The sequence below is a fragment of the Ursus maritimus genome, unplaced genomic scaffold, assembly GCF_017311325.1.
Source record: "Ursus maritimus isolate PB19 unplaced genomic scaffold, ASM1731132v1 scaffold_35, whole genome shotgun sequence".
NCBI lineage: Eukaryota > Metazoa > Chordata > Mammalia > Carnivora > Ursidae > Ursus > Ursus maritimus.
In genome coordinates, this window is record NW_024426119.1 from 15775256 (window position 1) to 15798878 (window position 23623).

The 23623-nt window shown below is 35.9% G+C and overlaps 1 protein-coding gene across 2 annotated transcripts in view; it reads left to right on the forward strand.

Moving 5' to 3' along the window:
- ADAM10 (ADAM metallopeptidase domain 10) overlaps window positions 1–23623 on the forward strand; it is a 132789-nt gene that overhangs the window by 64702 nt on the left and 44464 nt on the right. For both annotated transcript variants that reach the window (XM_008706028.2, XM_040620591.1), the window contains 2 exons: window positions 8255–8355; window positions 23244–23393. In XM_008706028.2, the coding sequence (XP_008704250.2) occupies window positions 8255–8355; window positions 23244–23393 (251 nt within the window). The remainder of the gene's footprint in view (window positions 1–8254; window positions 8356–23243; window positions 23394–23623) is intronic.

A 23623-nucleotide genomic window follows, 5' to 3' on the forward strand; every position in this document is an offset into this window, starting at 1 on the left:
AATCAGTATGTTAAAAGTTTTCATTACAAGTTTCTGTTGTAAGAGTTACAGGTTTAATGATTAATTATTTTTAAAATTTGAATGTAGTTGACATGTGATTAATTTATTAAAATCATTTGAGTGCCTGATTTGTATAAGACACTTTCAGATACTGTGGACACAGAGGTTCTTATCCTAATGCATCTTAGAGTCTAGTGATTCTGTTTATAATTGATCGTAATAATAGAGCAGCATTGCTCCTGTTGACTTGATGCCCATGATCTACTTGGCCCCCAACACTAATCCTTTCTTCTTAAAAACGAGGGGTAGGAAAGGACATGCCTGGCCCAGCTTCCCATCTCTGTTTTCTGGGAGATCAGTGTTGTGAGTGCAGGTGAAAAGGGGGACCACCTTCAACTTCTTCTCCTTCCCAGGGACGATCATACTATGCTTCTCTTCCCGTGCTCTTCCCACCATCCCCAAACAGAGACTGGATATGGGGAATGGGGACAGGGTGTTCAGGAGAAATGGACTCCTATCTCCTGGAGTTAGAAGAGGGAAGGACATTTGGGGTTTGCCATAGCAAATTCTTTAACTCCTCCAAACTCATCGTCTGTCCTAAAGAAAAAAAAAAATAGCCCACTTCTTCCTTTTACTCTTCTTCAGTGAATCCTTGTTGATTTGTTGGGAATAAACAGCATTTTCGTGGGCCGGGTCCCTACCCAGCTACCCTCCAGATATTAACAACTTTTTGTTCGTTGTCTGTGAAGTCAATTTATTTTAAATTCAATTAAGATAATAAAAGTTAGATTTATTTCATTGGATTTGGTGAGTCATAGCATGTTATTGGAGAGATTACACCAAATTTTGACATCTCATAGCCAAGTTTGCAGTCAGCTTTCTACCTGCCAGTCACACAGAGGTGGCGGAAGCCTTACTGAGAATAGTGAGGATGCAAGGGGATGCAGGGCCTGCACTAGTTAGTATGTAGTGAGAAGTGTTGGACAGAGAATCTGAATGGTAAATATTTCCTTCCTCCTGGAGTAGATGATTGAGAGTTAACTAGAACTATTTCCTGCTTGAGGTGGTATCACAATACATGTATTATTTATATTTGCCCCTCCTACAGCAAAACAAAAGCAAGAGGTTGGCATGCAAAAGAACTGGAAGAAAGGCAATAGATTTAAAGCCAATCTTTGTTTTAAATAGGCTGAATATTCTACACCAGTGATTCATTCTTTGTGAAAGAATATGCTGTTTGGCCTTTTCAGGGGAACTACAGTGCATCCTATGATTTAGCATCACAATGAGGGCTTATTCATTAGTTGAACAAAGGCTTTTTCTAGAAACGGGGATTATATTGTCAGTAATTTTAGAGGGAAAATGTCATTGTCCATTTTCATAGTTAATGTGACCAGGGTAAATAGGGTCTTTTAGAAACTTTGAAAGTATATAGGAAAAATTTTACACTTGATTCCTTTTTTTTCTGTTGGGACAGTTTTGTGCTAACAGGATTTGAAGCACGTATAAACTGTTGCTTTGGAAATGTCTTTTTTATCTTAAATATCAAACTTTCAAAAAGAATGATATGTAAAATACAACTTACAAAGAGATAAAACACTACATTTTTCTTTTTAGATATCTAATTCTTCTACTATTTTAAAGTATGCTATAGTAAATAATAGTTTTATTATTTTTCATTTCTCTATACATTTGTAAGTAATAGAGTTTTAGTATTGAGAGTTTCAGTATATTTAATAAGAGGGTATTAGTATTTTCATATTTAAAATTTTTGGAGGTTGTGAACAATTGTAATTTTCCCCATTGATATTAAGATCACTTTGCAGAGTTTCAGCTGGAATGGTCAGTTTTAACTGCTGCCACTAATGTGGCAAAGCAAGGAGTGCCTATAGTTAACTGAGTAACTAGGATTGAGAACTGACTCTGGAAATGTAGTGTCATTGCCGGGTAGCATAAAGGAACTGCTAGAGGTTACAGATGATTATTTTTGAGTGAGAATAGTCATAGTTACCGGCTTTCTCTGGCCCCTTCAGTTGCAGCGGTGCGGGTAGAAGGTTCATTTTAAACAGGATTTGGGTGAGACGTGGGATGGGGAGGGCACGGAAGTTTTAAGGCAATACAGTGAAGTAATTATGATAATAATTGACTCTTGCATTTAAGCTGAATAAACAGAAGAAAGAGGATATCCAGTGATAGTGAACAAGGTGGTAACATTGGTAGATCGAAAGGTCTTAATGGTGTTGCAGGACTGTTGGAGGGGATTTTCAGAAAAGGTAATTGGTGGAAAGAAAGTAGGATGTGCAAGTTGAGATTATTAATGGGTTTCAGTTATTAGTAATGACAGGTTCAAAAGAAGACTATGAGAACTTGATGTAGGAGATCATTGAAGAAAAGGTGGTGTAAGTGTACTGAAAGAATCATCAATATTATTGTTGGAATCACTAAGAGTTGTGTTGGGGTGATGTCAGAGAGCTAGGAGCTAAAAATAGGAAATAAAGGGAAGTAGTGACTTGGGGGCAGCCAATAACCTATAATGAGTTAGAGTAGTCGCTGGTATAGTCTCATGACTATAAAAGCTAAGTCACAATGAGAATAGTCCTAATGGTCCTAGGGCAGAAAGTGGTAGATGGTTGTGAGTGTTTAGTGACATGAGGGGCAGGGGAATGTTTTCCCCTTGGGTTCCTCCTTGATTCTTGCTGGAGTTCTCCTGATGAAGTGGAGCAGTGCGGCAGGAGTCTCTTGACCTCTGCTAGGTGATGGACCAGAGGAGGTGATTTTCTGTAATGTCTGTATTCTCTTGGTTCCAGCCAGATGCAACTTTTTGGAGGCACAGTGGGGCAGAGCAATCTCATTTTAGGCCGCCTTTTCCCCCTGGGGAATGATGGCCTGCAAGGTGGTGGTTCTGTTCTTAAGTTTCTGCTGACTTCCTTTCAACTGCTGCTGTTGTTAGCCTATAGGTGGTGTGCTATTATACTAGTATTTGTTTGACTTCTGATTGTGGAGGAGTGGTGGGAAGAAATCCATTCTAATCTCGGCTACATATACAATGTCAACAAATATATATGTGTGTGTATACACGTATATGTTTATTTATGTCTATAGATATATTAGCTTTATATATTATGTCATGTAGGTGAGATACCCATTAAGCAGTACTTGTTTGAGTGTCCCAATCTTAATGTTCAAATGCTCAGCATCAGTGCCAATATATTGATGACAAGAGAGTGTCAATGTGTCTACTATTACTAATATCTGGAAAGTATTTATATTTTATTGAGTTACTATATAATAGGGACTGCTCAATATGTATAAATCAGGCATGTATATTATTCTTTGGCTTCCCTTATCATCATACTAAAGAGAATGATGTTAACAGTTGTTTTAAGGCAGGGATATTTTTGTTTTTTTCCTGAATTCAGTAAGATACTCATTTTAATGCTGTGCACATTTACTGGTTCAAGTGTTTGGAAGTATAAAATTCTCTCTTCCAGAAATACTTTGTAGTAGCTCTTTTGTGCCTGTGTAGAAACAGATTCAAAATATATTCCTTAGTGTGTGTGTGTGTTTTAAAGATTTATTTATTTGAGAGATAGAATGAGCATGAGCAGGGTGGAGGGGCAGAGGAGAGGGAGTAGCAGAAGCAGACTCTGTGCTGAGCAGGGAGCCTGACACAGGGCTCTGTCCCAGGACCCCAAGATCATGACCTGAGCAGAAGTCAGATGCCCAACCAACTGAGCCACCCAGGTGCCCCCGTAGTATGTTTTGAATGGAGGTATATCCTAATTCTTGTCATGGTCAGATTATGATATTTGTTATTTCTCAAATTTGAATAATATCAAGGATATCAACTGATGTATATATTGAAGTATTACAGTTGAACTAAATTATGTATTGAAACAAAAATGTTATTTTGACATATTTGTTATGTGGTGGACTTATAACCACATTGCTAACAAGCTTCACAGCTCTTTTTACTTTTTAAAACTGAAAATCATGCATTGAGTAAACCTTCTTAAACTGTTTGAACAGTGATAATAGCACATTTCTCTAAGCATGTGAAATACTTTATCTGGGTGTTACAGAATTTACAAGCTTCTATCTTCATCTAAAAGTGGAATTATTACCGTGTGTATGAGTGTTCATCTTAACTGTTTATCTGACTTTTTGGCAAAAGTTCTATCTGGGGATGGGTGAAAACTAGTTATAAATGAAAACATTCAGAAAATGACCATTAATACTAACACTGCTAAAGAATTTCTGATATGCTAGTTTAAGATTACTTTGGTACTATGATTCGAAAAATTTGCCAAATGCCATTGGAGAGCAGGTATAAAATGAGTTTTTCTCTCTTTGACAAACGTTTTCACCATGTATTAAGGCAGTGCTAACTGCAGTACCAAACAGCCCCCAAATTCAGTGACAAAATGCATGAACTAAAAGCTCATTTCTCACTATGTGACAGTTTAAGGTGAGCATTCCTCATCAGGCAGCTTTTCTTCAATAAGTAATTCAGGAATCCAGGGTACTTTATTTCATACTGTTCCCAGGTTTTCTCCCACCAGCCATTCTGAAGGGGAAAAGAGCATGGTTATCCTGTCTCGTGCACTTCTGTACTGCTCACTTTCCTTCAACTTGAACTTGGTTATATGTCACACCTAATAGGAAGGGAACTGGGAAATTCAGTCTAGCTTTGTATGCAGGATAATGAGGACCTGTTGGTCAATGGCTGCTAAACTATGCCAAGAGTAAAATTGTTTTTTCAAATAAGATTTTTGAATAGTTAAAAACCTTTTTTTATTGGCTAAGTGATATATTGATATGAAGGATTTGGGGGATGTTTTAGTATTTTGGTAAACAAATTATTCCCTCCATGTTGCCCCCATATTCTTTCTTTTGTTCTTTCTTTTCTTCCTTTCCTTTCTTCTTTTCTTTCTGGTAGTGGTGAGGCATGTGGGATGGGGAGACCAGGTATGGTAGACATTTAGGGAAAGTTCATCTGAAAATTGATTGTAATGATTTAATCACAGAGCTAATAAGTTAAATAGTTTTTTACTTAGGAGTGGTGTCATTGGTGTCAATGCTTGTGTGTCTGTGCTAATGTCTCTGTGTGAGAGATAGCAGTTTGGGTTTCAGGGTTATTAAGATGGTTTTAGGAAATATAAAATCAGAACTGTAGTTTAAAATAGTTATTTTTTTTTAAAGTTTTAATTTTAATTCCCATATACTTAACATACAGTGTTATATTAGTTTCTGGTGTCAAAATAGCTCTTTTGTGTGTGTGTATTGTCTAATTCAACTATAAGAATTTCATCAAATGGTAAATATGCATTTATTTTATTGAATTAAAATTAGCCTAAGGTAAGTGGTAAAATAGATTCTTATTATCTTAAATACTGACTTAATAAACAAATCTAATTTAGGGTACCACAAACTGACCCGTTAGTGGGAAAATAAGAACATAAAGTGCTAATTGAATAGTAAGTTAGTTGCTTATCACATTGGAACAGAAACTAAACTTTTGAAAATATATAAACTAGTTTCATCTGTTTTTATATGGCAAAATATTTTGTGTATCAGTAACTCTAAGTGCATTTTTTTACTTATCTGCCTAGTTGCTGCCAGGGTCAGCAGAAGGGTTCCTCCCCATACACATTGTTATCTTAAAAAGATAAACCATTTTCTTAGCCATGAGTTAAGGGAAAACTAAGCTAAAGAATCAGCCCATGTTTTTAGTTACTGGAGTCTGGACTATCCTAGTATGGGGGTAAAATAAAATATCACAAAATTATGGATGTATAAATGATATCAAACTATGAACATGGCTTTATAATAACAATTAAAATAACTAGCAAAATTCCAAGAGATCTAAATTCTGTTAACTGAAAAAGGTACTTAAGTATGTGTATAAACTTGCCTGTGAGTATGACTGTATATATTTCCTTTGTTTATTAAAATGAGTGTTCTTGGCATGGAGGAACTTCTTCACTGGTGGTTCAGGAAAGCTAGATTCCAATTAGAATTTGGGCAAGGTCATTGGGATATTTTCAGGTTAAAATTATATTATCAAAGGAAGGTATTGTGGTGATTATAACCCCAAATCTTCTAAAAGCTGAGAATTGAAAATCTGGGCATATTATATTGGAAAACTTTTCAGCCTTTGTGGCAGATTCTTATTAGATACATGTTGGATGGTGTTATGTTTTTACTTTCCCACGGTCAACCTTTGAAATGCTAGAATAATACACGTATTAGGTTTTTTCCCATTTGGTACTTCAGTTGTGTTAGTTTTCCACTTTGAAATAATTTGCTCTACCAACATTTCAGCCTTTTACTCCTAATCTTATTTTGAAAATTTTTAAACTTAAAAAAAGTTAAAAGAATTGTGTAATAAACACATATATCCTTCTCCCAGATCTGCCATTTAAAAAAACCAAAAGAACATTTTGCACCCCCTCATACACTTTTTGGGGAACTGCTTGAAAATAGGTTGTAGACATAATGAAACTTCACTGCTATACACATTTCCTAAAACACACACTCCCTAAGAATATGTACATTTTCATAACTAGCTATAGTAGTGTTTCACCCCTAAAAAAAATTAATTCAGTAAAATCATTTACTTTCCAGTCTATAATAAAATTTCTCCAGTAGTCCTAAGAATACCTTTTTTGCATTTGTTTATTATGTCTCTTTTAGTGTCTTAATTACCAGGCTCCCCTACTCTTAGTTATCAACTTTTCCTGGTTTTTTTCTTTAAATGACATTGCCTTTTTTTACATGTCTAGGTCAGTGACTTATAGGATGTTCTGCATTTTGTTGTGTCTGATTGTTTATTCATCATTAGATTCAGTGAACATATTTGGTCAAGAATATTGTATAGGGAAAGCTGGGCATCCCTTACTGAATCACGTCAAGAGGCACATATCTTTCTACTACTGGTCGTGCTTAGCTTGATCACTTGGTAAATGAAGTGAGAGTTGCTATATCTTTAGTGTGAAGGTACCATCTTCCTTTATAATTAATAAATAATCTATGGGGGGATACTTTCAGAGACTATGAATATCCTGTTACCTCATATCTTTCATCTAATGGTTTTAGTACCCGTTAATGATCCTTACCTAAATCACTTTATACATGTGGGGTTATAAAGTGGTAACATTTTAAGTCTGTCATTTCACATTTATTGATTGGAATTTTACAGTTTTTGCAGTGTTGACCTCTGATAAAAAAACTTAAGTTTAAGTCAGAGCTGTCAATATCAGTAAATGTAGGTTGTTCCATAACTCCTGCCTCTTAACTGCTAGATTAAATTTGTGTTGTACTGTCTAATTAGCATTTCCAAAGAAATAGGTCACTAGTATCCACTGTAGGTTCTAGATTTTCTTAAGAAATTACGTGTAGTATTTCTAATTATAATTCTTTGTACTGTATCTTAAGCTACTTAAGGATTTTTCAGTGCTTCCCTTCTCACGCATGTCTTGGTATCTTATCTTGACAGTTCTCTTAATTATGGTACCTTGATTAAATTATAAAATATGTTCATGAATAAGGAGAACCCTAGCAAGGGAGAAGTACGTGAAATTTGAGAGAGGGGAATAAGCTTTTAAATGACTAAACTAAAATGGAACAGCTATCTAGAAATAGAACCAATTCAGTTAAGGATTTTTAATCACTGTTTAATTATAAAGGGAAAACAAATGATGATAAAATAGTTATTGGCTTATAAAACACTCACTTGAATTACACATCAAAGAAATTTAAACTCACTCTGCTTTTACTGTGCCATGGAGCATGTTTCTAGGTCCCTTTTTCTTGAGGCCAGTTGGTATTCATTGAAGGAATTCAAGCCATATAGAATATTCTAGCAGTCTAACTGTAGTTCAGCTTGAGGTGTACATTTGCAGCATAGGAAATTTAATGTGTTTGGAGGGAAAGTTATAAATTACAAAACGAAGTAAATTGCAGTATTAACATACTTTATGTATCTGAAGCAGGAAAGGTTGGGAAAGTTAAACCTAGAATGAAGAATGATTATTGTCCTTTTTTAGAATTCACAAATCATCTATATGAAAAAAATCTAGAGACCAGTGATATTTTATTGAGGGAGAACTTACTAACCTGCCGGCTTTTAAAATGAGAATGCTCAATAAGCATCTATGGCTTTTGTTAATTGTGACAGTTAGTTTTTCATTTATAAGATAATTAGTAATCTCTAAACATGTGATAGTAATGACATTACTTCTTTGTGTTTTAGACTATCCACATAAATATGGTCCACAGGGGGGCTGTGCAGATCATTCAGTATTTGAAAGGATGAGGAAGTACCAGATGACTGGTGTAGAGGAAGCAACACAGGTAAGGATTTTAATACTAGCTTGCATTTAAGAAATGGAAATGAACTTGGGCATGTGTTCTTGCGTTAAAAATGTCTGTTACTAGAATTTCTGAAAGATTTTTACCACTGTGGGGAAATATTTATATTTTTTAACGTTCAAAAGGTCAGGTAACTTGCCTATAATAAAGATATGGTGCTGAGATTGGAATACGAATCTGTGTGACTGAAAAAACATTAAGTTACATGTCCAAAATATACTCTGTCTTGCATGTTATGTTGTCAAGTTACGAAAAATTTAGTCTAAACATGTGTTTTGTATAAATATAAGTATTTGTATTAGTATGAAAATTAGAGCGACCAAATTCCCCTGGTTTGTCTGGGACGTCCCCAGCTTAACACTAAAAATCATGTGTTCCTAAGCAAACTGAGATAGTTATGCACTATATAATAAAAATCACAAGGCTTTTGATATATATATGTTTGTTTATTGTCTAAATAATTGATTTTTAAAGTAATCTCTATGCCCAGCGTGGGGCTCCAACTCTGCTTTTAATATATTAAGTTTTTTCACCATTTGACTATTGTTTTTTTTACTTTTTTTGACCTTTTTAAAAATAATTCAAAACAGAGATTTAAAATGAAAAAAATATTTTTATGGTAAAACATTATGTATTTTGGCATGTTTTCTAAAAATAGTAAGGTGGAATAATGTTGCTTGCGTTTCTTGAGTCACAAATGTAGATACGTGTGTTTCTTGATCTGTGAAATGGCACAAACAATTCTATTTCAGGTGTATCTTTCAAGTACAAGTGAGATTTTATTCTTGCACTTGTTGAATAGTTACATATCAATCTTCTGCCATATGTCAGAGACTGGGAGGTCCTGGGAGTATGTGGAGATGAACATGAAAGCTTGTTCTCAAAAAGTTAGTAACACTTGACCCTTGAACAACATGGTGGTTGGGGATGCTGACCTTTGTGCAGTTGAAAATCTGCATATAACTTTTGACTCCCCAAAAACTTAACTACTGATAGCCTCCTGTTGACTGGATACCTTACTGATAACATGAACAGTTAATTGACATATTTTGTTATATGTATTATATGCTGTAGTCTTATAATTGAGGGAAGCTAGATAAAAGAAAATGTTATTAAGAAAATTACAAGGAAGAGAAAATACATTTACAGGACGGTAGTTTATGTATGGAAAAAAATCGCTTATTAGTGGACTCACACAGTTCAAACCCATGAAGGGTTTGTACGAGGGTCAGCTGTTGTTTAATTGGCGACACAGAGAAACAGTTGAGAGTGGTAAGAGATAGAAGAGAATTAAGCATGGGGTGATAACTGTACACATAAAAGGGGTAGTTAATCTAGCCTAGGAAGTATTTGAGGACAGTAATCAGAAACTAAAAGAATAAGCAGAAGTTAGGTTGGCCATGAAGAGCTAGGAAGACAGGAGAACAGTACATACAAAGGTCAGAGAGATAGCAAGACCATTAAAGAATTTTTAACTCCAGGGTGGGGTACAAAACTAGAGACTGGGAAACTAATTCGAAGTGTTTCAGTTACTTGATTGAGAATAGTGGCTTGTACTAAGGTGTTGGCAATGTGCATAGAGAGGACAAGACTACAGAATACTAAATATGAGAAAGTTTAGCAGTGGCTAGATATAACATTCATATACAAAAGTAGGTTGCATTTCTTTTTTTTTTTTTTTTTAAGATTTTATTTATTTATTTGACAGAGATAGAGACAGCCAGCGAGAGAGGGAACACAGCAGGGGGAGTGGGAGAGGAAGAAGCAGGCTTCCAGCGGAGAAGCCTGATGTGGGCCTCGATCCCAGAACGCCAGGATCCCGCCCTGAGCCAAAGGCAGTCGCTTAACGACTGAGCCACCCAGGCGCCCCTGGTTGCATTTCTTCATATCAGCAGACTACCAGAAAAAGAGAACATCATTAATAATAGTATCAAGAATATCATGTATTGAAGATTCAGTGTAACAAAGAATTATAAGTCCTACATAAGGAAAGTTATAAAACCTGGGAAGAAAAGTTAAAGAAGATTTATCTTAAATAAATGGAGAGATATACCACAGTTGTGGAAATTAATAGCTAATATCACAAAAACATCAATTTTCCCCATATTGATTTGTAGATTCACTGCAATTCCAATATTAATTATAGCAGGGTTATTCACAGCACAATGATGGATTGAAAATGTTATAGAGAAAAGTAAAGGCTAAGAAGAAGTAGGGCCCACCCTAAAGGTGGTAAGCAGAAAAGAGGTATTTACCCTGGAAGGTATTAAAACTTATTATAATTGAGTGCTAGATATTAGCATAGGATGAACAAGTTGACCTGAGGAATAAAATTGAGTGCTCAGAAAGAGACCAGTACATCAGTGAGGAAAAGTAGAGGTCATTGAATAAGTAGAACTAGAAAAAAAATGTTTGTCCATTTGGAAAAAAAGTTAGGTCTCCATTTTACATCATATTTAAAACAAAACAAAACTCCAGCTATATTGAAGTATTAAATGTCTAAAATGAAAAACATGAAATGCTTAGTGGAAAAAATAAGTGGAGATTTTCCTTCCAGTCGTGATGGAGTAACTGATATCCAGCTAGACCTCCTGTAAATATATGAAGACTAAATGAACAAAATATTTGAAACAATTATTTTCAAACATTAGACAATAGGTCGTGAAGGACTGAGATCCCTGAGAGGGGAGAAATAAGTCTCTCAGTGATTTCCCTGATTTTTTTGACCGGAGGCAGAAGTTTAGTTATGGCACAGGGAAAGGGGATCTCAAGAGGAGTGAGACGTACATTGCAGTTTTGCTGAGTCGAAGAGACAGGTCGAAGTTTAAGAAGGCTGAGGTATCTGGACTTAGGACAGAGTACCTGAGAAGCGAGGACTACACTGGGAAATCTCCAGATACCTGGACAGCGGTTGCCTTGAGTCTTAGCTGAAAACTAACCTGTGCGTGCACAGGGTGAGATGGTATTAGACAACTACAAGAGAGGGACAAACTATTGGAGAATCTCTAAATTGAACAGCTGTAAGAAATTACACTTGGTTGAGATCCCAAGCCATGCTACGAGTAGGTTTAGCTCACCCTAGAGTAAAGACCACTTCAAACCTGCCTTTATGAAGCTGAAAAAACCAAGCTTGAAAAAGATCAAAGTGATTTTCAAGTAAATTAACTCCCCGACAGAATAAAGCTCAATAATATTTGTTAAAGGAGGATGCAGAATACAGATACTCAACAATGTAAACATTCATAATGTCTAGCATTCAAAAAGCATTACTAGATGACTAAAAGATGAAAAATGTGATCTATAGTCAGGAGAAAAAAACACCCAGATAGAAACAGAACCAGAAATTAAAGGCATTAGCACGCAAAAGCTTTAAAGCAACTATTATTAATATGTTCAAAGAATTACAGAGGGGCGCCTGGGTGGCTCATTCGTTCAGCGTCTGCCTTCGGCTCAGGGCGTGATCCCGGAGTCCTGGGATTGGGCCCTGCATTGGGCTCCCTGCTCCTCTGGGAGCCTGCTTCTTCCTCTCCCACTCCCCCTGCTTGTGTTCCCTCTCGAGGCTGGCTGTCTGTCTCTGTCAAATAAATAAAATCTTTAGGGAAAAAAAAAAGAATTACAGAAAAAGCATGAAAACAGAATAGAAATTATAATAAAGAACCAAATGTAATTTACAGAACTGTGAAAAGTACATTTTCTGAATTGAAAAATTTAATGGATGGGCTTAAGAGCAAATTAGTTATTGCAGAAGCTAACATAAGAAAACGTGAATAAAGGACAGTAAAACAGTAGAAATAATCTAAATCTAAGCAGAGAGAGAAAATAATTAATTGGGAGTCCAAGGAGGAGGCAATGTAGAAAAAAGATTTGAAAAATTAATGTTTCCAGAATTTTAAGATACGAAAAAAAATTTAATCAGTGGCTTAAGAAGCTCAGTGAAACTCAGGCAGGATAAACACAAAATCATATCAGGAGACATTAAAATCGAATTACTGGAAATCACTAGAAATGAGAGGAGTGCCTGGCTGGCTCAGTCAGTGGAGCATGCGACTCTTGATTTCAGGGTTGTGAGTTCAAGCCCCACATTGAGGGTAGAGATTACTTAAAAATAAAATCCTTTAAAAGAAAAGCAACCATAAAAAAGAAGATAACGTTTATATACCATGAACAGATATAAGCGTAACTGCTGCCTGCCCATCACACATTGCAAACTGAAGACATACATGGAATGACATCTTTAAAGTGTTGAAAGAAAAACTGTCAAACTAGGATTCTTTATTTTGTGAAAATAATATTAAAAAATGAGAGCAAATTAAAGATCTTTTTTAGACAAAGCTGGGAGAATTCGCCTCTGGGAGATTTACATTGCAAGATGTTAAAGGATGTTTTTCAGGTAGAGAAAGGATACCAGATGGAAATGAAGATTTATACAAAGGAGTGAAGAGCATAAAATAGTAAATACATAGGGGCGCCTGGGTGGCGCAGTCGGTTAAGCCTTTGACTCTTGGTTTCGGCTCAGATGGGGATCTCAGGGTTGTGGGATCTGGCCCTGCGTGGGGCTCCATGCTCTGTGTGGATCTGCTTGTGACTTTCTCTCCCTCTCTCTGCTCCCCTTCCCCTGCTTGCACACGTGCATGTGTGCACACTCTCTTTCAAAAATAAATAAATCTTTAAAATGATAGTAAATACATATAAAGGACATTTTTATCATTTAAATATTTTCTTTAAGAGATAATTACTTAAAATAGTAACAATGTAAAATTTGTCTATAATATACAAAGAATCAAAATTTATGATAATGGCACAAAAGATAGGAGGGAAGGTGGAAGTATATTATTGTTTCTTACACTATACAGGAAGTGGTATAATTTTGGCAGGTGGATTCTGCTATTTAAAAGTTGGATATTGGAAACCTTAGTGCAGAGCTCAGCAACCTACAGCTCATGGACCAGCTGCTTGTTTTTGTAAATAAAGTTTTATTGGAACGCAACCACGTAATCATTCATAGGTGCATGTCTGTGGCTGCCTTTGCACTACATTGGTAGAGTTGAGTAATTGTAACAGAGATAGTGTGGCCCAAAAGTATTTACTGTTGTCCTTTTGAGATATTTACAGTAATGTCCTCTGCCCTGGAGTTACCACTGAAAGAAAATAAAGGAGATATAGTTAACAGGTCAATAAAGGAAATCAAATGTGCAGTTGACCCCTGAACAACATGGATTTGAACTGCACAGGTCCACTTATATGTGGATTTTTTTTTCAGTAAATACTGTATAGTATGTAAATTACAGCACTGTAAATGTATTTTCTCTTATTTTCTTTTCTGTAGCTTACTTTATATATGGATAAAGTATATAATATGTATGGTATGCAAAATATATGTTAACTGACAAGTTATGTTACCAGCCAGTAAGGCTTCCAGTCAACAGCAGGCTATTAGTATCTAAGTTTTGGGGGAGTCAAAAGTTATATGCAGATTTTCAACTGTGTGAGAGGTTGGCATCCCTAATCCCTGGGTTATTCAGGGATCAACTGGAGTTTAAAATACTCAGTTGATCCAAAAGAAGGTAGGGGAAAAAAAGGAACAAAGAACATGTGGGACAAATAGAAAATAAATACCAAGATGGTAAGTTTCAATCTAACCATGCTGAGGATTACATTAAATATAAGTGGACTGCATTGATTTAAAAAGCTGAGATGGTAAGAGTGATTAAAGCAAGACCAAATCCTTCTAAAAAAGTAGTTAAAATTTTTTTTTAAAATTTAAAGTCAGTTAATTAACATATAATGTTTTATTAGTTTCAGAGGTAGAGGTCAGTGATTCATCAGTCTTACATAATACCCAGTGTTCATTGCATCACTCGTGCTCCTTAACGTCCATCACGCAGTTACCCCATCCCTCCACCCAACTCCCCTCCAGCAACCCTCAGTTTATTTCCTGTGATTAAGAGTCTCTTATGGCTTATCTCCCTCTCTGATTTCGTCTTGTATTATTTTTCCTCTCTTCCCTTATGATCCTGTTTTGGTTCTTAAATTCCACATTTGAGGGAGATCATATGATAATTGTCTTTCTCTGATTGACTTATTTCATTTCGCATAATACCCTCTAGTTCCATCCATGTTGTTGCAAATGGCAAGATTTCATTTTTTTGATGGCTCATAGTATTCCATTGTATGTATATATAAACCACATCTTCTTTATCCATTCTTCTGTCAGTGGACATCTGGGCTCTTCCATAGGTTGCCTGTTGTGGACATTGCTGCCATATACATTGGGGTGCAGGTGCCCCTTCCTATCACTACATTTGTATCTTTGGGGTAAATATCCAGTAGTGTAATTGCTGGGTTGTAGGGTAGCTCTATTTTCAACTTTTTGAGGAAGCTCCATACTGTTTTCCAGAGTGGTTGTACCAGCTTGCCTTTCCACCAACAGTGTGTAAGAGGGTTCCCCTTCCTCCGCATTCTCACCAATATCTGTCATTTCCTGACTTGTTAATTTTAGCCATTCTGACTGGTGTGAGGTGGTATTTCATTGTGGTTTTGGTTTGTGTTTCCCTGATGCCCAGCAATGTTGAGCATTTATTCATGTGTCTGTTGGCCATTTGTATGTCTTCTTTGGAGAAATGTCTGTTCTTGTCTTCTGCCTATTTCTTGATTGGATTGTTCTTTGGGTGTTGAGTTTGATAAGTTCTTTAGAGAGTTTGGATACTAGCCCTTTATTTGATAAGACATTTGCAAATACCCTCTCCCATTCTGTTGGTTGTCTTTTGGTTTTGTTGACTGTTTCCTTTGCTCTGCAAAAGCTTTTTATCTGTAACTGTTTAGCAGTAGTTCATTTTTGCCTTTGTTTCCTTTGCCTTTGGCGATGTGTCTGGGAAGAAGTAGCTGCGGCAGAAGTCACAGAAGTTGCTACCTGTGTTCTTCTCAAGAATTTTGATGGATTCCTGTCACACATTTAGGTCTTTCATCCATTTGGAGTCTATTTTTGTGTACGGTGTAAGGAAATGGTCTAGTTTCATTCTTCTGCATGTGGCTGTCGCATTTTCCCAACACCATTTGTTGAAGAGACTGTCTTTTTTCCATTGGATATTCTTTCCTGCTTTGTCGAAGATTAGTTGACCATAGAGTCGAGGGTCCATTTCTGAGTTCTCTGTTCTGTTCCATTGATCTGTGTGTCTGTTTTTGTGCTGGTACCACACTGTCTTGATGATTACAGCTTTGTAATAGAGCTCGAAGTCCAGGATTGTGATGCCCCCAGCTTTGGTTTTCTTTTTCAACATTCCTTTGGCTATTTGGGATCTTTTCTGGTTCCATACAAATTTTAGGATTATTTGTTCCAGTTCTGTGAAAAAAGTTGATGGTATTTTTTTAAAGATTTTATTTATTTATTTGAGTGCAAGTGAGAGAGCATAAGCAGGGGGAGCAGCAGAAGAAGGGGGACAAGCAGATTCCCTGCTGAGCAGGGAGCCTGAGGTGGGGCTCGATCCCAGAACCCTGGGATCATGACCTGAGCCAAAGGCAGATGCTTAACTGACTGAGCAACCCAGGCACCCCAAGTTGATGGTATTTTGATAGGGATTGCATTGAATGTATAGACTGCCCTAGGTAGCATAGACATTTTAACAATATTTTTTCTTCCAATCCATGAGCATGGAACATTTTTCCATTTGTTTGTGTCTTCCTCAGTTTCTTTCATGAGTGTTCTGTAGTTTTCTGAATACAGATCCTTTGCATCTTTGGTTAGGTTTATTCCTAGGTATCTTATGGTTTTGGGTGCAGTTGTAAATGGAATCAGCTCCTTCTTAATTCTCTTTCTTCTGTCTCGTTGTTGATGTATAGAAATGCAGCTGGTTTCTGTGCATTGATTTTATTTCCTGCCACTGTGCTGAATTCCTGTATGAGTTCTAGCAGTTTTGGGGTGGAGTCTTTTGTGTTTTCCACACAGAGTTTCATGTCATCTGTGAAGAGTGAAAGTTTGACTTCTTTGTTGATTTGACTGCCTTTTATTTCTTTTGTTGTCTGATTGCTGAGGCTAGGACTTCTAGTCCTATGCTGAACCACAGTGGTGATAGTGGATATCCCTGCTGTGTTCCTGACCTTAAGGGGAAAGCTCTTAGTTTTTCCCCATTAAGAATGATATTCGCTGTTGGCTTTTCTGATAGATGGCTTTTATGATATTGAGGTATGTTCCCTCTATCCCTACACTGTGAAGAATTTTAATCAAGAAAGGATGCTGTACTTTGTCAAATGCTTTTCCTGCATCTGTTGAAAGGATGATACAGTTCTTGTCCTTTATTTTCTTAATGTAGTGTATTACATTGATTTGTCGATGTTGAACCACCCTTGCAGAGCAGGAATAACTCCCACTTGGTCATGGTGAATATTCCTTTAATGTACTGTTGGATCCTATTGGCTAGTATCTTGGTGAGAATTTTTGCATCCATGTTCATCAGGGATATTGGTTTGTAATTCTCCTTTTTGGTGGGGGTCCTTGTCTGGTTTTGGGATCAAGGTAATGCTGGCCTCATAGAAAGAGTTTAGAAGTTTTCCTTCCAGGGGCGCCTGGGTGGCTCAGTCGTTACGCGTCTGCCTTCAGCTCAGGGCGCGATCCTGGCGTTCTGGGATCGAGCCCCACATCAGGCTCCTCCACTGGGAGCCTGCTTCTTCCTCTCCCACTCCCCCTGCTTGTCTTCCCTCTCTCGCTGCCATCTCTCTCTCTGTCAAATAAATAAATAAAATCTTAAAAAAAAAAAAGTTTTCCTTCCATCTTTGTGTTTTGAAACAGCTTCAGAAGAATAGGTATTAGTTCTTCTTTACATATTTGGTAGAATTCTGGGAAGCCATCCGGCCCTGGACTCTTGTTTGTTGGGAGACTTCTGATTACTGCTTCAGTATCCTTGCTGAAAGAAATGCAGTTTAAATGTAAAGACACAGATAATTTAAAAGGATGGTAAAGCATGTATCATACAAATACCAATCATAAGAATGTTAGAGTGACCATATTAATATCAAAGAATGTATATCAGTTCACAGAGTATTACTGTGGATAAGGAGGAACATTTTACTTTATCATGGAGAAATAATCCTAAATGTTAATAATGCATTTAGTAATAGAGCTATGAAATACATTAAGCAAAAACTGACTAAATTGAAAGGCGAACTGGACAAATCTACAAATTATAGCGTGAGGTACTTATTTCTGAGTAGAGAAGTTGATTGATATGCTAATAAAACAAGTAGATAGAAAACCAGTTAGGATATAGGACACTTGAACACCACTCTGAACCAGCCTGACCTAATTGACATTTATAGAACTATTCACTCAAAAGTAGCAGATATACATTCTTTTCAAGTGTATATGAACATTTGCTAACATATACGAGGCTATAAAAGAAGTCTCAATAACTTTAAAAGGTTTGAGATTATATAGAATAAGTTCTTAGGTCTTAAGGAAATTAAATTAGAAATCAACAACAAACAATCTGGAAAAATCCTGAAATTTTTAGAAATTAAGTCACATCAAATAATGCAATTGGGAACTATTTTGAAGTGAATAACAAAAACAAAATAATAAAATTTGTTAGATTCAGCTTAAGCTGAATAACCACTGAAAGAAAATTTAAATGCAAGAAAAGTTAAAGGATTTTCTTTGGGTAGAAAAAGGATACCAGATGGAAATTTAGATCTATACAAAGAAGTGAAGAGCGCACAGGAAACATTTGCTAACAACAAAGAATGTGAAGTTTTAAATGATCATATTAGAAAAGAAAAAAGATCTAGAAATCAGTCACATAAGCTTCCACCTTAAAAAGCTAGACCAGGAAGTACAAATTAACCTCTAAGTAAATAGATGGACTAAAGTAACCAGGAAGAGATATCAGTGATATAAAAACAAGAGGAAATCAGTAGAAAAGATTAATTAATAAACTTCTAAAGCTAGTCCGATCAAGAAATAAGGAGAAAACACAAATTAACAGTATCGGGAATGAAAGGGGATATTACTACACACACTAATAGTTTAAATTTTGAGCATGTTGAGCCAATAAATTCAACAGCCAATTTAATGGGCAAATTCCTTTACAGATAGAAATTAAGAAAACAAGCAGAAATATAGTATTAGGTGTGTATATGATGTTATTAGATTGATACTTAATAATTTTCCATCAAGGAATGTTCAAGCCCAGATATCATTTCACCATAGAAGTCTAAGCCTTTAAGAAAGAAAAAATATCAATCTTACACAGAGCCCTTAAGAAAATAAAGGAGAAGGGAAAACTTCTTAACATATTCTGTCAGAGCAGCATTACTCTGATACCCACACCAGACAAAGACATTAGAAGAAAACTAAACTACAAGCCAATATACCTTTGAATATATGCAGAATTTCTTAAACAAAATATTAACAAGTCAAACTCAACAATATATAAAAGAAAGTAACACATCATGGTCATAGCATAATCAGGCAAGAAAAAGAAATGAAAGGCATATAGACTGTAAAGGAAATGAACTGCATTTATTTGTAGGTGCCATTGAGAGTATGCTTAAAAAATCCTAATGAATCTAGGAAAAGTTATAAAATTAATAAGTAAGTTTACCAAGGATATAGGAGAGATTCAAAGTCAGTATGAAAAAATCAGTTGTATTCTATATACTACCGATGAACATTTAGAAAATGAAATTTACAAAAACCCTCTAAAAATATCATTAAGAATATAAAATTCCTAGAATAAATTTAATAAAATATGCACAAGACATATATATGAAAACTATAAAACATTGCCAAGAGAAATTAAATGTCTAAATAAATGCAAAAATATACTGTGTTTATTGTTTGGAAGACTCAATATGTCAGTTTTCCCCAAATTGTCCTGTAGAGTCAGTTAGTGCAACCCCTATCAAAATCTCAGTGGGGATTTATCTAGTAATTGATAAACTGATTCTGATAGGCTTAAATGTAAAGAACCTAGAATAGCCAAAAGAATTTTCCAAAAAGAACAAAGCTAGAGGATTTATACTGGCTGATTTTAAGCCATTTATAGTCAAGGTAGTGTCCTCTTGACCCAAGGATAGATCAATAGAACAGAATAGAGAGTCCATAGGGTCAGCTGATTTTCACAAGAAAGAGCAGTCTGACAAATGGTACTGGCATGATTAATTGGATGCCCATATGGGGGAAAAATCAAACCTCAGGCTATACACTATATACCTTATACAAAAATTAGCTGAAAATAGATAATAAATCTGTTTGCTTAAGGCTAAAACTTAAAACTTCTAGAAAAAAAGGAGAAGTTTTTGTCACTTTGGCATAGGCAACAGTTTTTTAGGGTACAAAAATGCCCTACAAAATTTATCAGTTGGACTCTGTCAAAATTAAAATCTCAAAAGACACAGTTAAGAAAATGTAAAAAGCCAGAGACTGTGCAAAAATGTCAACAGTACATCTGACAAAAGGCTTCTCCAGAATATACAAAGAACTTTTTTAACTCACTTAAAAAAATGCCTGAGCTCCAGTTAAAAAATGGGCAAAGCATTTGAAAAGATATTTAAAAATATTTTGGATTTGGGGATAGAGAAACACTTTGAATATGACATAAAATCTTTTGACTATAAAAAATTTGATATATTTCACTATATGAAAATTAATAGTAAAAGATACCTTAAAGCGAAGACAGTTACAAACTTTGAGATAGTATTCACAATACATAAAATTAACAAAGAATTGCTTTCAAGAAATAGAGTAATCCTTCTCCTATTTAGAGCAGCTAATAAAAACCAACCTGGCCCCAAAATATAAATTTTTTTTTTTTTTGGTTAAAAGATTTTATTTATTTGAGAGAGAGCACGCGCATGAGCACAAGCTGGTTGGGGTAGGGCAGAGGAAGAGGGAGAAGCAGATTCCCTGCTAGCAGAGAGCCAGATGCAGGGCTTGAACCCAGGACCCTGAGATCACAACCTGAGCTGAAGGCAGACGCTTAACTGACTGAGCCATGCAGACGCCCCCAAATAAAAATATTTTAAATATAAATACTTAAAAGTACGTATGTGTATGTTTATATGTGTGTCTTCATGTGCATGTTTGTGTGTGCATTTGTTTGGAGGCATTGGAGAGAGAACAAAGCTGTGGAGAATTATGGGGCTGGGTCTTAGGCAAATATGGGAATGCCTAGCCAAGTGAGCATGGCCTTTGGGGTTATCTTTTCTTCAGGTGTATCTTCTAGTTCATGATAAGGTGGCTGAGAGACTGAGAAGCCGTGTGGATCTCTCCAGATTCTTGAGGCTGAGGATAAAAATAGTACTTACGGCCTTCTCGTAAGGGCTTTAGGTTGGGTTCTTGAAGGGCTACTCCCTGGGAGTAAAGTGAGTCAAAATATGTCCTACCTCCTTCTGTCACGGGGATTAAAATTCTGCAGCACAGCTGCTTAATCTCTGATTAGAGTAAGGTGATTCAGGATTACTAGTGCATCAAGCCTCCCTGATTACCAGAATAAAAAATAGATCTTGTCTTGAAAAAGATATCATCACCTGAAGCCTAAACTTATATCTGTGGTTTTTCATGTTTATTGTCGGCACTCAGTTAAAAATAATAAGGATATGGACAAACAAGACAACATGATGGAAGAACAAGAGGAAAAAACTATTGTATACCAAACATCAGTGATACAAGAATAAATGAGTATATACCCCCAGAGTATACACCCTCAGAGAGCTTACATTCTAGCTGGGATGTCAGACATGTAAACTAATCTGAAGTTTTCCAGATAATGAAATGATCAGACACATACAGACTTCAATATGTTCAAGTACATAAAGATGGAATTTAAAATTACAGCAGAAAACTGAAAATGAACTAAAGAGCCTGATGAAATTCTAGAATTGAAAAGTATAACAACAGGGGCGCCTGGGTAGCGCAGTCGTTAACCATCTGCCTTCGGCTCAGGGCGTGACCCTGGTGTTCTGGGATCGAGTCCCACATCGGGCTCCTCCGCTGGGAGCCTGCTTCTTCCTCTCCTACTCCCCCTGCTTGTGTTCCCTCTCTCGCTGGCTGTCTCTGTCAAATAAATAAATAAAATCTTAAAAAAAAAAAAAAGAAAAGTATAACAACAGAAATTAAGAATTTGATGGGTTTAGATCTGGATGGTGTATCATAAGAAAACAGAGTGAACCACTAAGAAACAAAAGGATAGAAAAATACAAAAAAGAGATATAAGAGATAACGGATTCATTAAAAAGGTCTAGCATATGTATAATTGATATCTCAGGAGGAAAAAAGTGAGAGTGAAATAGGGACAGATATGACAGAGAGTTTTCCAGATATGACAGAGAATATCAACAAATTCAGTAAGCCCTGTAGAGTAGGATAAATACTTTCCAATGAAAGTAACACCCTAGCATATTATTAGAAAAGTCTAAAAACCAAAAGATATATACTCTTAAAAGCAACCAATAATAAAAGTCTAGTCACCTTCAAAGCAGCAACAGTAGAAATGACAGCTCATTTTTCATTGGAGACAGTTGAAAACCAAAGACAGTGCAATGTGCTGAAACTGAGTAACTGCTATCCTAGAATGCTGTATCAGTGAAAATAAATAAAAGTTAAATGAAGGCAGTAACTGAGAGAACAGTCAAACATGGAGTTGTCAAGGGGGAAGGAAAGTATAAAATGTGAGTGTAAATTTGGAATTGTGGCTTAAAATCTGATTTATTTTGAATTCTCCATTACTATGTCATCAAAATTCACTTAAAATGGAGCTCTTAGATGTCAGCAAATGTTTAAGTGCTTGGGTTCAGTAGCAGTGCTAATTCTTTAAACAAATACATACTGAATGTCTACTGTTTGCCTGCCAAGTCTGCGTTAGGTGATAGCAGTATAGCGAGAAGCAAACACAGAAATAGTTTCTTATTTCTGGAGCTCATATTCTAATGGTTGAAGTAATGATGGTGGGCTGGGGACAGAAATTAAACCAATCACCACACAATAAACTAAAGTTGCGCTGTGTAAGGGACATGGGTACGTGGTTTTCTGAGGTGGTAGGATGAATGAATTGACCTTCTCTAAATCTGAAGGGAGAAGTTAGCTAGATAGTGGTGTGTGTAGAGACTGTGTCAGGAGACAGATGATGCTGGAGGATTGGAAAGAAGGCCTTTGTAGCTGTAGCACAGAGAGCAAGAGTTGGGTTCTGTGGTAGATAGAGTCTCTCTTTGAAATAATATAGAATGTAAAGAAACCGGGCAGGTAAGCAGAGACTGCAATGCTGATTTGGTGGCACGTGTAAAGGATTTAGGGCTTTATCCTTAGAGCAGTCAGAAGCCATTGAAATCTATTATACAGGTGGGTAATATTTGCAAATTTGCATTTCGAAAAGATTGCAGTATGGAGAATAGAATGAAGGCCAGTAGTGGATATGGATGGATTACATCGCTATTATTGCAGTATTCTAGGTAATAAGTGATGGTAGCTTGGACTGATGCGTGGGTGCCAGAGATAATAGGCATATTCCCTGAGTATTTAGGAGATCAGTTTGACAGGGCTGGGTACAAATTGGGTATTAGAGGGAGATAGAAGAAGATATCAAAATATTATAAACAACTATAAGACTTGCTTTATATTTAAATGATTACATATTAAAAGGTAGGTTTTGAAAATGTTTAAAAATGAAAGAATTGCTTGAATAAATTACAGATCGTCTATACAGTAGAATGTTATGAGGCTGAAAGTGAGATTTATGAAGAATTTTTAACGGTGCGGGGGAACACCTGTGGCATTCCATAATAAAGCAGAATATGAAATTCTACATGATGTGTGTTCTTTGCTATATAAATTTATAATAGTGAAGCATACTAATTATCAGAAATGACTCTTTTTCGACATATAGACACCTCAAGAAGTACATGCCGTTAATGGTCCAGAACACCTAAGGAAAAAACGTACAACTTCAGCTGAAAGAAATACTTGTCAGCTTTATATTCAGACTGATCATCTGTTCTTTAAATATTATGGAACACGAGAAGCTGTGATTGCCCAGGTATTTATAATTTTGCTACTATTTTAGGAGTTCTTATGTTCTCATATTGTTTCATTACACCTATATTTTTCTCTAAGAATTAAAGTTACAGCATATCTCTTTTTGGGAAAAAAAAAGTACGTATTTTCAATAATTATAAAATACATAGAATAAGTGCACAGATGACTGAGAGACCAGTTTGGATATTTTATTTATTTATTTATTTATTATTTTTTATTATTTTTATTTAT